Below are 13,136 nucleotides of genomic sequence, written 5' to 3'. Positions count from 1 at the left end.
TCTTATACTTTTACAGTAGTTACTACAATTGTAGTAATTATTATTGGGCATAAACCAGGGTTACCAAGGTACAATTTTACAAAGGTACACACATACAAAACACACATTTACTGCTGGTTGACAGTAAATGGCGCCTCTTCCTGAACAATAAAAAGTACATTTTTGTTTTTGTAAATTGTATTATATCATATGAATTTCTGAAGGCTCTGTGTTCGTGATTAATTTCTGATTATAACAGGTGTTTAAAAATGCCACGATTGTTGGCTACTCGAAGAGCGCGCTCTCAGGTCATGCATATTATGGGATGAGTTATTATTATTATTAGTTTAATAAATTTATTTTAAACAATATAATATAATTACAATAAATACATTAATACAATCATTCGGTTTAAGAGAGCGGAGAGACTTATTTTGAGGGACTTTTATTTTTGTACGTTGAATTTTTTGCATGTCTACGAATCTACGTTTCTCCAGTAGGTGGAGTGGTTACACAACACAATGTTTTAGAAATCAAGAGCCCAAGTATCAAGGTTATTTTAATCAGGGTTTTTTTAGATAACTGTGAGAGAAAAATACTTCAAATTTAATTCCATTCTTATAAAATATTATGTTCACATTTGGTTGCAAATACACTCTAAAAATGCTTGATTCCATCTGTTGGGTAAATTTACTATCTTAAAATAGTTAATTAATTAAGGCTTTTTATGTAAAGATAAAAAAAAACTGAGCTTACATTTGCAATTAAAGCGACTATATATATATATTTTTTTTTAAAGCAAGCAGTCTAATTAAGAATGACTGTAATGTGTAAATAAAAATCATACACATTACATTACAGTCTTGATCCTTTCTGCACGAGCCCTGTGCGTTTCTTGTCTGTACTAGAGGTGTAGTGTCTTTGCATGCAGTCTCTCCACACGGGGTCCCTCAGTTCTTCCAGGACCAGATAAAACAACAGTTATAGTTCCCAGTGGCTCTTGAGATCCTTTCTGTGCAGCAAGCCTTTTTCAGCCTCGAAATAAATCACAAAGTCTATGAAGAACTTTGCTTCATCTTTCAAGAAGAAATGTTGCGTGACTGAGCTGTCATTGAGCTAGACATATGATCCTGAATAATGCTAATGTCACCAGTTCTAAAAAATGATAATATCATAGTTTGTATTAATGCAAATATTCAATCTTAGTATTGCAACAAGTTCTAATGAGGCTGGCGTTGTAGGACCTTGCAAAACCATAATACATAGTTTATTTTACTTTATATTATTTGTTTTACTTACTATAATACTAGAACATGTATTTTTATGTATTTATATTTCTATATTATATATTTTATTTAATCACTTTTTATTTTAATAAAATATATTATATTAATTATTATTATTATTATTATTTACACTGTTTATCTCTGAACTTTTCTACGGACCCCTAGTGCTCCCTTGTGAACTCCCGGAGGGTCAGTTTTAAAAAAAATTGGGTAATACTTTATATGTTTAATTTGTTTTGTTATAAAAAAAATGTTTTCGACTATTTTATGGTACTTTTAATGGGAAACATTTTACAGTATGTGCGAACTGCTGTTTAAAGTCAACCTAGTCATCTTTGATCACCAAAATCACATATTTAAACGTTTTTTTCCTTGAATATGCAAATTAAATTGGTCCGCCTCCACTCACTTGCACCAGCTCAGAGATCCACTCGTTGGCGATAACACGTTTACCTGATTGGTTACAAGGTAGTCTGTGACGTCAGAAACACCAGCGATTTCAAATCGCCTTTTTGACAGTCTTATTTGGTTCACTGCCATAGACAGTAAAAGAATTTTTTTTTTTCACTGCAATTTTAAGAAGAAAATACTCAACAATGGTGATGACTTATGACTTTGCAGATGGTTTGTTTCAAGGCATATTACACCACATAGAAATATATAAACAACATGAAAACTGGATTTTCGCCACAGGGGGTCTTTAAATGTCTTAACAGCAGCGCCATCTTTGATTTTTAACGGGAAGGAACGCGAGTCTGTGAGATAGATCTCTTCAGTGGGTTGTTCTATTATTTAAGGTGTTTTTGGATAATTCTGCCGACGAAACACTGCAAAAATATCGTTCCAAGAAACTTAAGTAGACATAAAACTCCGGACAACATGAGCTGTGGAAAATGATAAGTGATCTAACGTTAGCGTCTTTACAGCTTTTCCCCTGGATGCCATTGAAAACACGGTAAGTCTGTTCCTCAAAGGCTTGCTTTCATACCTGTTAAGGCGATGCTCGGAATAAGGTCTAGTCTAGTTAGTCTGTTTCTTATATAGTTTAGTAAGTACTGTTATAGTTAACTAACATAGTTTCTACTGTTATAGTTTAGTAACTTTCCTGAGAAACAGAGCCATTGAGCCATTGATTACTTGTGGGGGAAGAAATAAATGCAAGTAAAGTGGTTTCAGTTAGAATGAAAGATGGTTTGTATGTGATGATCTAGAGATATAAAAAAGGCATAATGTTTCATCATTGACTGGTCATAATACTAAGAGATTGATTTAAAACATGATTGCTATCCCTTTGTGAAGTTCAGAACGTCAAATGTAATTGGTGCATCACTTTAGAACTAGTAGCAATGACAGCTTGGGCTGCTTCAATAAAACAATTAGTGTATTAGTAGAGAAGAGTTAGAGTTTTTTTTTTTAAGAGTAGAGTATTATGATAGAGAGAGAGAGAGAGAGAGAGAGAGAGAGAGCATGTGATTACCTGTGTCTATCATCCTCTAGGGTCAAGTCAACGTAACCTGCAACAAAGCCACTGAAAAATGTCCACCACTAACATACAGACCATTTCTCAAGATCAGGTATGCCAATATAATTTATTGAAAATAATTTATTGAACAATAACAGCCATTAAACACTGATAAGAAGTGTATATCCATATACAATAGCAAACAAACAAACAATTCGGTACAAAGGTTAAATAAAAATATAAAAGTTATTAAAATTTTCTTTGTCCTCAGTCAAAACTATTTGATCGGAAACAAATAAAAGAATTGTAATATAATTTACACTATCTACATTGCATTTACATGTGGTCACCAGATGCAAATATTACTGTCTCAAAACATGGAGCCAGATGCTACCACTACCAGGGCTACAAAGTTGCTAAAGCATTGTGGGACCACACATATCAGCCTGCTAGATGCTAATCAGAGTGGCCAAAAACTGGAACTTCTGTGACATCCAGTGCAAGATCCTTCCAGTGCAAGCAGCTTTCACAGGAACTTTCGGGAGGAATTCTGACCATTACATGCAGCTCTGCCATACAGTCTGCTGTGACGGAAGTTTTGTACTGTTCCTAGGCAAGTAATATCATCAGATGCTAATATTACTGCTGCAAGCCAAGGGTCGCCAGCTAAGACATGGAGGGATGGCCACTTGTGTCGGGCCACCAGATGCTGAGCTGACTCGAGGAACTTTCAAGGAACTTTAGAACTGTGGCAGTAAATAGTGCAAATAAAGTTTCTAATTGATTTGCACTATTTACATATTCGTCTTCATGTCTTATGTAGTAACCTGAAACAAAAAAACATTACAATTTGAAGAAAACATTTTTAAAATCTTTAAAATGAACAGTGAATATGTGCTTAACATTTGTAGCTGATCTTAGGCTCAGTACCTTAAACCATTCATGTGGATGGATTTTCCTCAATTCAAACCAATGTCTTGGGTTTTTCTGCAGGAGGGATCGAATCAGGTGGCAGCATTCTGTGCAGAACAATAGAAAATAGATTATTACCTTGGACAGACTTTACACCTGCTGTCGTTGTATTAAACTGTAAGATTTGACTATTCTATACTGCACGGTCAAAAAATCAGGAAGAATTCCTGTATTATCCATGTAATCCGATTTTTTTTTAAAGCCACTTGGTTTGGACGTTACTTTTTTTTCTCATTTCTTTGTATGATTTAAATTACAATTGATCATCTCTTTTGTGATGAATGCCATCTTACCGTTTGACCAGCCAGGCTCAGACCAGACACTCCCAGAGACCACACAGTAGCTGGTTTACCGTGGTACTTGCCCTCTGTGTAGAACTCAGGTGGGCAGTACACATCTGTGCCTAGAAAGAGATTTGTCTGATGTCCGAAATCCCATAGCATGTTTTCTCAGTAAAAATTTCTAGTGTTATTTTATTTTATTTAAAAAAATGCTGCCTCAAAAGTGAGATGTCATACCAATTTAACTTGTCACTAGAACTTAAGTACCAAACTACAAGATTGATTCATAATACATACCGCAAAATCTTTCATAGCCAGAATCTTGCAAGAAATCCCTGCACCCGAAGTCAATCAGTTTGACCTCAAGTGTTTCTGTGTTGATCAGCAGGTTCTCCACCTTAATGTCACTGTGGAAAACTCCACGGTGACAGCACATGTGAGCGGCCATTGTTGCCTGCGCATTGATAAACCGTGCCGTTTCCTCATTGAGGATGCCTTCGTGATGATCCAAAAAATCAAACACATCTTTGCTGGGTGAGGGACGCTCCAAGACCATGATATATTGTTCAGGCTGCTCCTGCCAGTCCAGCAGCTCAATAATCTCTTGAACTTTGGGACCCCTATTAACAAGGGTTAATAGACCGACCTCTAATGGGAGGGGTGCGGGATGACCATGCTGGAAGAAAGATCATTTGTAAGAAAATGACTATACCTCAAGGCCATCCTCCAAGCGTTTCCCTTCATACACAAATCCGCATCCTGCCTCACCAAGCATTCTGCCGATTTCAAACCGGCTCAGAATGTCATCTGTTAAAAGATTAATCGTTATAGTTGACATGATATGTCAAGCATGGACAGCAGTGAGAGTAATGTTTGAGATATGTCAGTAAACTCACCCTCAGTTGTCACGTCCACTCTGTGACCTGGTGCTGGACTGTGGTGGACTGGAGCTGGAGGGGTTTGAACCTGCTGATTAGCAGGAGGAACGACTTCAAGACCACTGGATAGAGTTTCCTGAAGACCATGATCCTCTAGAGCACAGGCACTGTCCTGTAGATAATTTTGATCTAAAGCAGGGAATATCAAACAAAAGCATGTTTCAAACAAATAATTAAACACTGCATATTCATATTATGGTGATTCTTCGGTTACTACATGAATTCTTCAAAAAATAAAGTTCTTCAATGTTTCATCTGTTTAAATATTTAGACATGTCCTTTAAACATTTTATTATGAATTTTGATATAATGTGTGATGGTGTGAATTTGTAACATATGGTAATTAATGGCACTTCATCCTAGGCAACAGAAAAATTCACCGAATTAATCAAGTTACCAATAATGTAAACTTATATATAACTGAACATTATGCAGACTTCATGATGTACAGAGCTCTAGTAAACAGAAAACAGGTACGCATTTTTAGATGGTCATCTGATTTACCCTCAGCATGTCTATCATGTATCTTCGCTCCAGTTACGGTAATGAAGAGACGGCACCTTCTAAAAACTATCCATCCTCTTCCTCTTCCTCATTCGCATCTCATTTTCCTCATCAACACTAAAATGCTGATGGTTTTCAGCCACATCAGTGCTGGATGTTGAGGATGTGCTCTCATGGGAGTCGTAAACCTGAGCACTGCGAGAACTTTGTTTTCTCTTTCGGCCAGTGATAAAAGATGTCCGCTTGGTTTCATCTGTGTTTAAAGATATGACATGCCTTGGAATGAAATTCGCGTCATGGCCTTGATCTAACTTCAACTGATTTTTGATAAAATGTGTGATGGTGTGGAGTTTTAACATATTGTAATGAATGACACGTGGTTTTCATTAATCTATCTGAAAATGATGTAGACTTTATGATGTACAGAGCGCTAATAAACAGAAAACATTTAGATATTCTCAACTGGTCATTGGATTTACCCTCAGCGTGTCTCTCACTAGTGGCTGCAGTGATCTGATCCTCCACTTTCTGACCCTGACCTGAGCTGCAGCTCCAGTGAAGAGGGAGCAGCTCTCCAGAACTACTCTTCCTCTTCTGTCTCTCCTTACTATCACTTCCCTCACTAACAGGCTGATGATATACCTACATTACACATAGAAGAGATTTGACCTTGATTTCTTCCCATATCCCAATAAACTAAGAACATATAAAACAAATGCACAAAAAGGTGTCTTCCAAATATTAATATATATCCAAATTCATTTTTAGCTTATTAGGGTCAATACCTTAAACCATTGGTGGAAAATGATTTTCCCCAAACCAATCCGCCGGCTTGGGTTTTTCTGCAGGAGGGATCGAATCAGGTGGCAGCATTCTGTGCAAGAGAACGATGGAAGAGAGTCAGATTATTACCTTAAACTTTACACCTGCTGTCTTTGTATTAAGATGTAAGATTAGACTATGCTTTACTGTACGGTCAAAAAATCAGGAAGAATTCCTGCATAATTCAAACAGCCATCTTTTATAAAGCTATCTGGTTTTGGTGTTGCTTTTACCTCTTTGTTTCATTTGTTCTATTTTGGTGATTTAGAATTACAATTGATCAACTTTTTTGTGATGAATGCCATTTTACCGTTTGACAAACCAGGCTCAGACCAGATGTCGTCATGAATCATCTCCAGGTCTTTGGGTTCTGGAAAGTGTCCACACACCAATAGGAATAAGAGCACTCCCAGAGACCACACAGTAGCTGGTTTACCGTGGTACTTGCCCTCTGTGTGGAACTCAGGTGGGCAGTACTCATCTGTGCCTAGAAAGAAAGAGATTTGTGTGATGGGTAAGCTTGAAATCCCATAGCATGTTTTCTCTAGGTGATGATACACGGGGCAACTTTTTGAGCAATGTTGCCGTCAACGGGCGACCAGGTGAGACACAGGGCCCACGACCGATCTAAAGTATCCAGATAGAAATTTGTTGCCCATTCTCAATGGGAAAGCGCCCGAGCAACATTGCTCAAAAAAGTTGCCCCGTGTATCATCACCTTCGTTATCCATTAGAGTAAATAAATAATTCAATTGTTTTTATTCACAATTGTGGAGCGTTAAAAGTGAGATCAATCCATGGCCAAACCAGGCGTGAGGCGACATATTTAGTGAGAACATATTTGTCTAAATTTTAAAAATAAAACTCTTTTCAAAACTTGATTCATAATACATACCACAGAAGATTTCATAGGCGGACTCTTGCAGGAAATCCCCGCACCCGAAGTCAATCAGTTTGACCTCAAGTGTTTCTGTGTTGATCAGCAGGTTCTCCACCTTAATGTCACTGTGGAAAACTCCACGGTGACAGCACATGTGAGCGGCCATTGTTGCCTGCGCATTGATAAACCGTGCCGTTTCCTCATTGAGGATGCCTTCGTGATGATCCAAAAAATCAAACACATCTTTGCCGGGTGAGGGACGCTCCAATACCATGATATATTGGTCAGGCTGGTCCTGCCAGTCCAGCAGCTCAATAATCTCTTGAACTTTGGGGCGCCTATTAACAAGGGTTAACAGACTGACCTCTAATGGGATGGGTGCGGGATGACCAGGCTGGAAGAAAGATACTTGTTAAGCCTAGTTCACACTACATGATTTTAAGCCCAATTTGCAAATCGTTGAGCTCGCCGACAGGTCAGGGTGTTATCGCGTGCAAATCGCGGGGGATTAGCGGGCGATGAACACTCGCCAATCTGTTAGTATGAAAGAGCCAACAACGCATCAAAGACGCTCGCAGACGCCTCGCAGACGCGTCGCCGAGCCTAGAAAAATATCTAGCATGCTAGATATCCAGAGCTGTCGCACGACTCAATCTCACTGATGTCATGAGCAAAAGCCAATCAGAGCAAGTAAATAAATACGCGGTAAATACGTAGGGTAAATACGCGGGTTAATACGCGATTTTTGCCGCCAGCCAAACATAATCATGCAGCTACATCTCCGATATAAACATGCTGTACTCACCTCCAACTCTCTCTGTAGCACAGACATGCTCTTCCCGTAAGCATATCCACTCTTTCGCCCATACTCTCTTATTTTTTCTTTTTTGGCGTTTTTTCTCAGAGCAAATCATCGCGCAAACAGTTTGCAGCACTAGTTTCTGTCTGACGTCCATATTCGCGTGTTGTGTTCTTCTTCGCTGTGTATTGGCGCGCGTGCTGTTTCGCGTCAAGATATACATTAGACAGATTTGTAGACAAGATGGAATCGTTGGGTGACAGAGTTGTTGTCAACTCGTGTAGTGCGTTACCTCCTGTTGCGGATCAATCATGTTGTGTCGTGTGGTGTGAACAGCTCAACAACTTGAACACTCCTGATTTCTCAGAGAGCAAGTCATGTAGTGTGAACCGCACAGTTCAGTCCGACGTTTTAAAATCATGTAGTGTGAACTAGGCTTTAGTTGGAGGATTTTTATAATTTTTCAGAATAAGAATTTTTGTCCAGTTTTGGAAAAATTTTATGTTTAATGTTCTAAATTGAAAACAGTCAAAACACAGTGAGTGTAGCCTACTTACAATGTTGATGTATTCCATGCTCTCTGACTTTTTGACAAATTTCACTGCCACCTGATCAACAAAACAAAACATTTAGCCTATTACAATTGCATTTAACAACATGTCAATTGCACTACATAGTGAACATAATATACAATAAAGAGCTTGAAATGGATATAGTGAGACAAAAGAATTTGCTAAATCTTGTAAGAAAATGACTATACCTCAAGGCCATCCTCCAAGCGTTTCCCTTCATAAACAGATCCGCATCCTCCCTCACCAAGCATTCTGCCAATTTCAAACCGGCTCAGAATGTCATCTGTTAAAAGATTAATCGTTATAGTTGACATGAAATGTCAAGCATGGACAGCAGTGAGAGTAATGTTTGAGATATGGCAGTAAACTCACCCTCAGTTGTCACGTCCACTCTGTGACCTGGTGCTGGACTGTGGTGGACTGGAGCTGGAGGTGTTTGAACCTGCTGATTAGCAGGAGGAACGACTTCAAGACCACTGGATAGAGTTTCCTGAAGACCATGATCCTCTAGAGCACAGGCACTGTCCTGTAGAGAATTTTGATCTAAAGCAGGGAATATCAAACAAAAGCATGTTGCAAACAAATAATAATTACACACTGCATACCCATATTATGGTGATTCTTTTGTTAAAATGTCTTAATTTTGATATAATGTGTGGTCGGTGGTGTGGATGGATTTGTAATGGTCATTTGATTTACCCTCAGCACTTCTCTCATGTAATTGTGCAGTAGTCTGGCCTGAGCTGCCGCTCCAGTCACGGTAATGAAGAGACGTCAGCTTCACAAAACTCCCCATCGTCTTCCTCTTTCTCAGTGGCATGCCATTTTCCTCAAAAACATTAACGGGTTGATGGTTTTCAGCATCGACGGTGCTGGATGTTGAGTATGTGCTCTCATGGGAGTCGTAAACCTTAGCGAGGGAACTATGTTTTCTCTTCAGTGCCATAACAGTTGTCCACTTGAGTAACTTTATCATATGAACGGCAAAATAAGCAAGGAGAAGACTGACGGTATGTGGTTTCACACGGGTGACACTGTTAAAGTTAAATTAGCGCACAGCGCACAACGTTGTATTACTTTAAGACGTCATCGATCGCATTCCTGAGTGACGCTTTTCGAATGCGCGTGAGACTGAAGCTGAAGAACCTATGAGCTCTACTCTTGTCATTGCTCACAGAGGGGAAAAAAGTATTGTTTTTATTCTAATGTTTCTACATAAAACATCTTACCTCAACCTTTCACTTCATAATAAAAAATATATATTTTACTCTACAAATCTAAAAGTCCTGTTCATTAGCAAATATAAAAACTTAAAACTATTAACCACTATTATCTAATTAATAAAACTTAACCACTATTATCCAAAGACAAAAATGTAATAATTTAAGATCAGAATAATTTAGAGTTAGACAGGATTAATAAGAGAACAACCATTCAAAAATGTGTTAAGATGTCATTTGGTGACATAGCTGGTCAAGTGGAAAATTTGTTTAAATCCTACATTATGAAATATAATTGCTTAACATTATACACATTTTAATTTTATATATATATATAGATTAGTTAAGCATTGTACATCCAAAGTGGGGTATTGGATTTTTACGTGTATGAAATACTTGACTTCTCTTCTTAGATGTTTTTGAGTACAAGTATAACTTTCACCTTATAGAGGGCCCTGTCCCTCGTGAAGAGTACAGAAACTTTTCCATAAAGATAGAAGTGTTTGGAAAATGCATTTGGCCATTTTTTCATTTTCTCTTTGTCTTTCTCCAGTTTAGCATATTTAAGGATGACACCTTTCAGACAACAATATAATAACAAAGAGCAATCGTATTTTACAAATTGGAAACTCAGACTTCAGATGAGATGTGAAGTTGGAAGGGGTGTAATTCACTTCAAAATTAAAATTCTGTCATCATTTACTCACCTTCAAGTTGTCCCAAACCTGTATGAATTTATTTCTTCTGCTGAACACAAAAGAAGATATTTTGAAGCATGTTGGTTGATGAGAAACAGTTCATGGGTCCCATTGACTTCCATGGTATTTTTTTTTTTTCATACTATGGAAGTCAATTTTCATTTTTGGGTGAACAATCCCTTTAAAAAAGAAAAAGCAAAATGTTATAATTTTCAAACATCAAACATAAATTGGAAAAAAAAAGTTATTTTTAAAAAGGAACAAATTATCAGACACATTAAAAATGGAATATTTTAATGTTTTAAATGTAGGTAAATAAAATAATAAATTAATAAATCACTTTAAATTGAAAAATAAATTGACACGTTTAAAACGGTTTAATTTATGTTTTATAATATAGTAAAAAAATTGTTTTGAAAAATTGCTAGTGTTGTCGTTATTTTCGGGTTATAACCAAAGAGTATAGAAGTACTTCTATAGAGGTACTTCTGTACTCTTTGTTATAACCATTTCACCAGAAGTTTTCCTGAGGTTTCCTAGCAACCGCAGACGCCACGCCGAGTTGTCACTGTGTAGAAATTGTAGGCTACCTTTTAGCTGTTCTCTAAGCTGATAAAAGTGCGACTGTTGTAATGGACGTCTTATCCGAAGCGAAGTCTAAACCACTTTCCTCTCTGTCTGTATACAGCTTTATACCAGCCAGAAGGACAGAGCCCAAAGAAATGCGTTATTTCAACTGCAGCCCCAGGGTAAGATCAAGATGCATTGCCTATTTTGGCGTTTTCTTTTTTTTAAAGCAACAACTCTGTCGCTGCCACGTATCGCGCTGCTAAAATATCAAGCCACGTGGCATTTGCAAATAAATGATGCTGGAACAATAACTATTTTGGTGGGATTTATCTAGTATATATATATATATATATATATATATATATATATATATATATATATATATATATATATATATATATATATATATAAATCTGGTTCCTATACTTTAACTAATAACGTATTTTATCTAGATCATTCTTTAAATGGCTTCAGGTTTTGTTATCTAATGCAGAGCTTTTCAATATTTTAGATGCCATATTACCATAAAAATATGCATAAAATAGTATATAAAATATATATACAAAATAACATTTTCTAAAACTGATTTTGTCAATTTCGTCGTACTACAGGCCCCAGAGAGGTCTCTATATGACTGTTTACATCAGAGCACTGAGGGCTATGATAACAAACTCCACCGAGATGACAGAGAGCACGCCAAATCCCGGGGCCTGGACATCTTCAGTGAGGTGTGTTCTCCTTAACTCCCGGTGATCCATCCGTGAAGGCTCAGCAGTTCATGCATTGTCTGTTGTTCTTTTTTTTTTTAATCAATGCTCACTAAAGAAACCCATTCTAGAGTTAATCCCTTTAAGTTTTATCTCATCCTTCCATTTTAGGAATCATCTAGACCAGCACCCGTTCTGTCGTCATCAGAGTATGGCCAATATTCTCCACTACAGTCCGACTCAGGGGGGAGCTTTAATCGTGTTGCTCACATTCGTTCTGATTTCTACAGCAAGAATGGAATCACCTGGACTGTGGAGGAAGGCTATGGATCTGTGACACCTGTCTAAACTTTGGTCACATCTTTGAGCGCACATTACAGTCAATGTCAAAACAAACATCAGTGCATTTACTGTATCTGCTACATGCACAGCAGATTGTTACTAACATTTATACATTATTCGTATTAAACATGCTTTCTATGTTATTGGGTGTTATAATTAAAGAAATGGTCAAAAACATGCTCAAGTCATGCTTAAAATCAATAGAATAAAAACTAAGAAATCATATGTTGCCATATACATATATATTAAAAATGTCGTAATGCAGAAAAAGCATACTGTAAGTCCTAAAATGCTTCATTTTCTATATTAAAATGAAGCCTATTAATATAATATCACATACCCCCATATAATTTATAATTTAAACATACCCCCCATTATTATAATGTGAACAGTAATTATTATTAAAAAAGTCACAATGCAAAATGTCATAATTGTCCTGAAATGCTTAATTTTCTTTCTTTTCTTTTTCGTTCATTTGCAAAATACATCATCATCCATTCTTTTTCTTTGACTTGTTTCTGTTTGCTTTTTTTTATGACTTTAACACATTTTCCAAGAAACCTATCACAAATTCATTGACAGACACTTTGACATTATATATATAAATTTTAATGGATAACAAAATGATAGCATCAAAACATGGCCACCTTTATATTGTCTTTATTTTACAAAAACGTCCGCTGCTTTAAATTATGGATTGAGCAACACACAATTACAAGTCTCGGTTACACAGAGCCTCTTAGCCATCCATTACTTATAAAGCAATGCAAATAATCTAGTGTATGTGGTGCAAACAGAATGCTGTAGAGCTCCACTATAATAGGCCAATGTTATATTAAACTGTACAGTTTTTAATCGTTACCAAGTCAACGACTGACTGGTGTGCGACTGAGGTTCAAGGCATTACATTCCCTTGTGATAAAGATCGTGTCATCTCAGTGTGAACAAAAAAGGTTTTGAGATCCCCCTTGCCCTTCACGTTGATGATCCCACGACAGGAACACATATAACCCAACGTCTGTAAGATCCGACTTGTCTCCTCAGTGACCTGAGGAAGGAAGCAAGCTAGATGTGATCCTCTGAAAACCATTAATAATTCACCAG

The 13,136-nt window shown here is 37.0% G+C and overlaps 3 protein-coding genes across 5 annotated transcripts in view; 1 reads left to right on the top strand and 2 right to left on the bottom strand.

The window, feature by feature from the left end:
- Positions 1–2,015: 2,015 nt before the first annotated feature.
- On the top strand, positions 2,016–12,175 carry cfap90 (cilia and flagella associated protein 90). 2 transcript variants are annotated; one of them, XM_077196434.1, is made up of 4 exons: positions 2,016–2,220; positions 11,102–11,162; positions 11,595–11,711; positions 11,862–12,175. In XM_077196434.1, exons 1-4 carry the CDS (start codon positions 2,159–2,161, stop codon positions 12,036–12,038), a joined length of 417 nt encoding a protein of 138 aa, XP_077052549.1. In that variant the 5' UTR covers positions 2,016–2,158; the 3' UTR covers positions 12,039–12,175. The 2 variants fall into 2 exon arrangements, with proteins under 2 accessions (XP_077052549.1, XP_077052550.1); XM_077196435.1 differs by lacking the exon at positions 2,016–2,220 and having other exon boundaries at positions 10,992–11,162.
- LOC143702662 (uncharacterized) lies at positions 3,732–7,956 on the bottom strand. The gene is given in 9 exon segments (XM_077196703.1): positions 3,732–3,746; positions 3,993–4,102; positions 4,278–4,787; positions 4,877–5,047; positions 5,902–6,064; positions 6,208–6,296; positions 6,555–6,731; positions 7,140–7,518; positions 7,930–7,956. Coding segments are annotated over 9 exon segments (1,641 nt in total).
- A 443-nt stretch (positions 12,176–12,618) lies between the features above and the next one.
- adcy2b (adenylate cyclase 2b (brain)) overlaps positions 12,619–13,136 on the bottom strand; it is a 92,019-nt gene continuing 91,501 nt past the window's right edge. For both annotated transcript variants that reach the window (XM_077196424.1, XM_077196425.1), the window contains exon 25: positions 12,619–13,080. In XM_077196424.1, the coding sequence (XP_077052539.1) occupies positions 12,928–13,080 (153 nt within the window). In that variant the 3' untranslated portion in view covers positions 12,619–12,927. The remainder of the gene's footprint in view (positions 13,081–13,136) is intronic.

This window comes from Siphateles boraxobius, unplaced genomic scaffold, assembly GCF_051911475.1.
Source record: "Siphateles boraxobius isolate OS27281-9 unplaced genomic scaffold, OSU_SipBor_1 35, whole genome shotgun sequence".
NCBI lineage: Eukaryota > Metazoa > Chordata > Actinopteri > Cypriniformes > Leuciscidae > Siphateles > Siphateles boraxobius.
This window is presented reverse-complemented; position numbering and strand designations above follow the sequence as displayed.

Bases quoted from the DNA above. Each gene is read 5' to 3' on its own strand.
- cfap90 (XM_077196434.1), top strand. From the start codon at position 2,159: ATGATAAGTGATCTAACGTTAGCGTCTTTACAGCTTTTCCCCTGGATG. The intron at 2,221-11,101 runs GTAAGTCTGTTC...GTCTGTATACAG, and splicing joins TGGATGCCATTGAAAACACG to CTTTATACCAGCCAGAAGGA. The intron at 11,163-11,594 runs GTAAGATCAAGA...GTCGTACTACAG, and splicing joins ATTTCAACTGCAGCCCCAGG to GCCCCAGAGAGGTCTCTATA.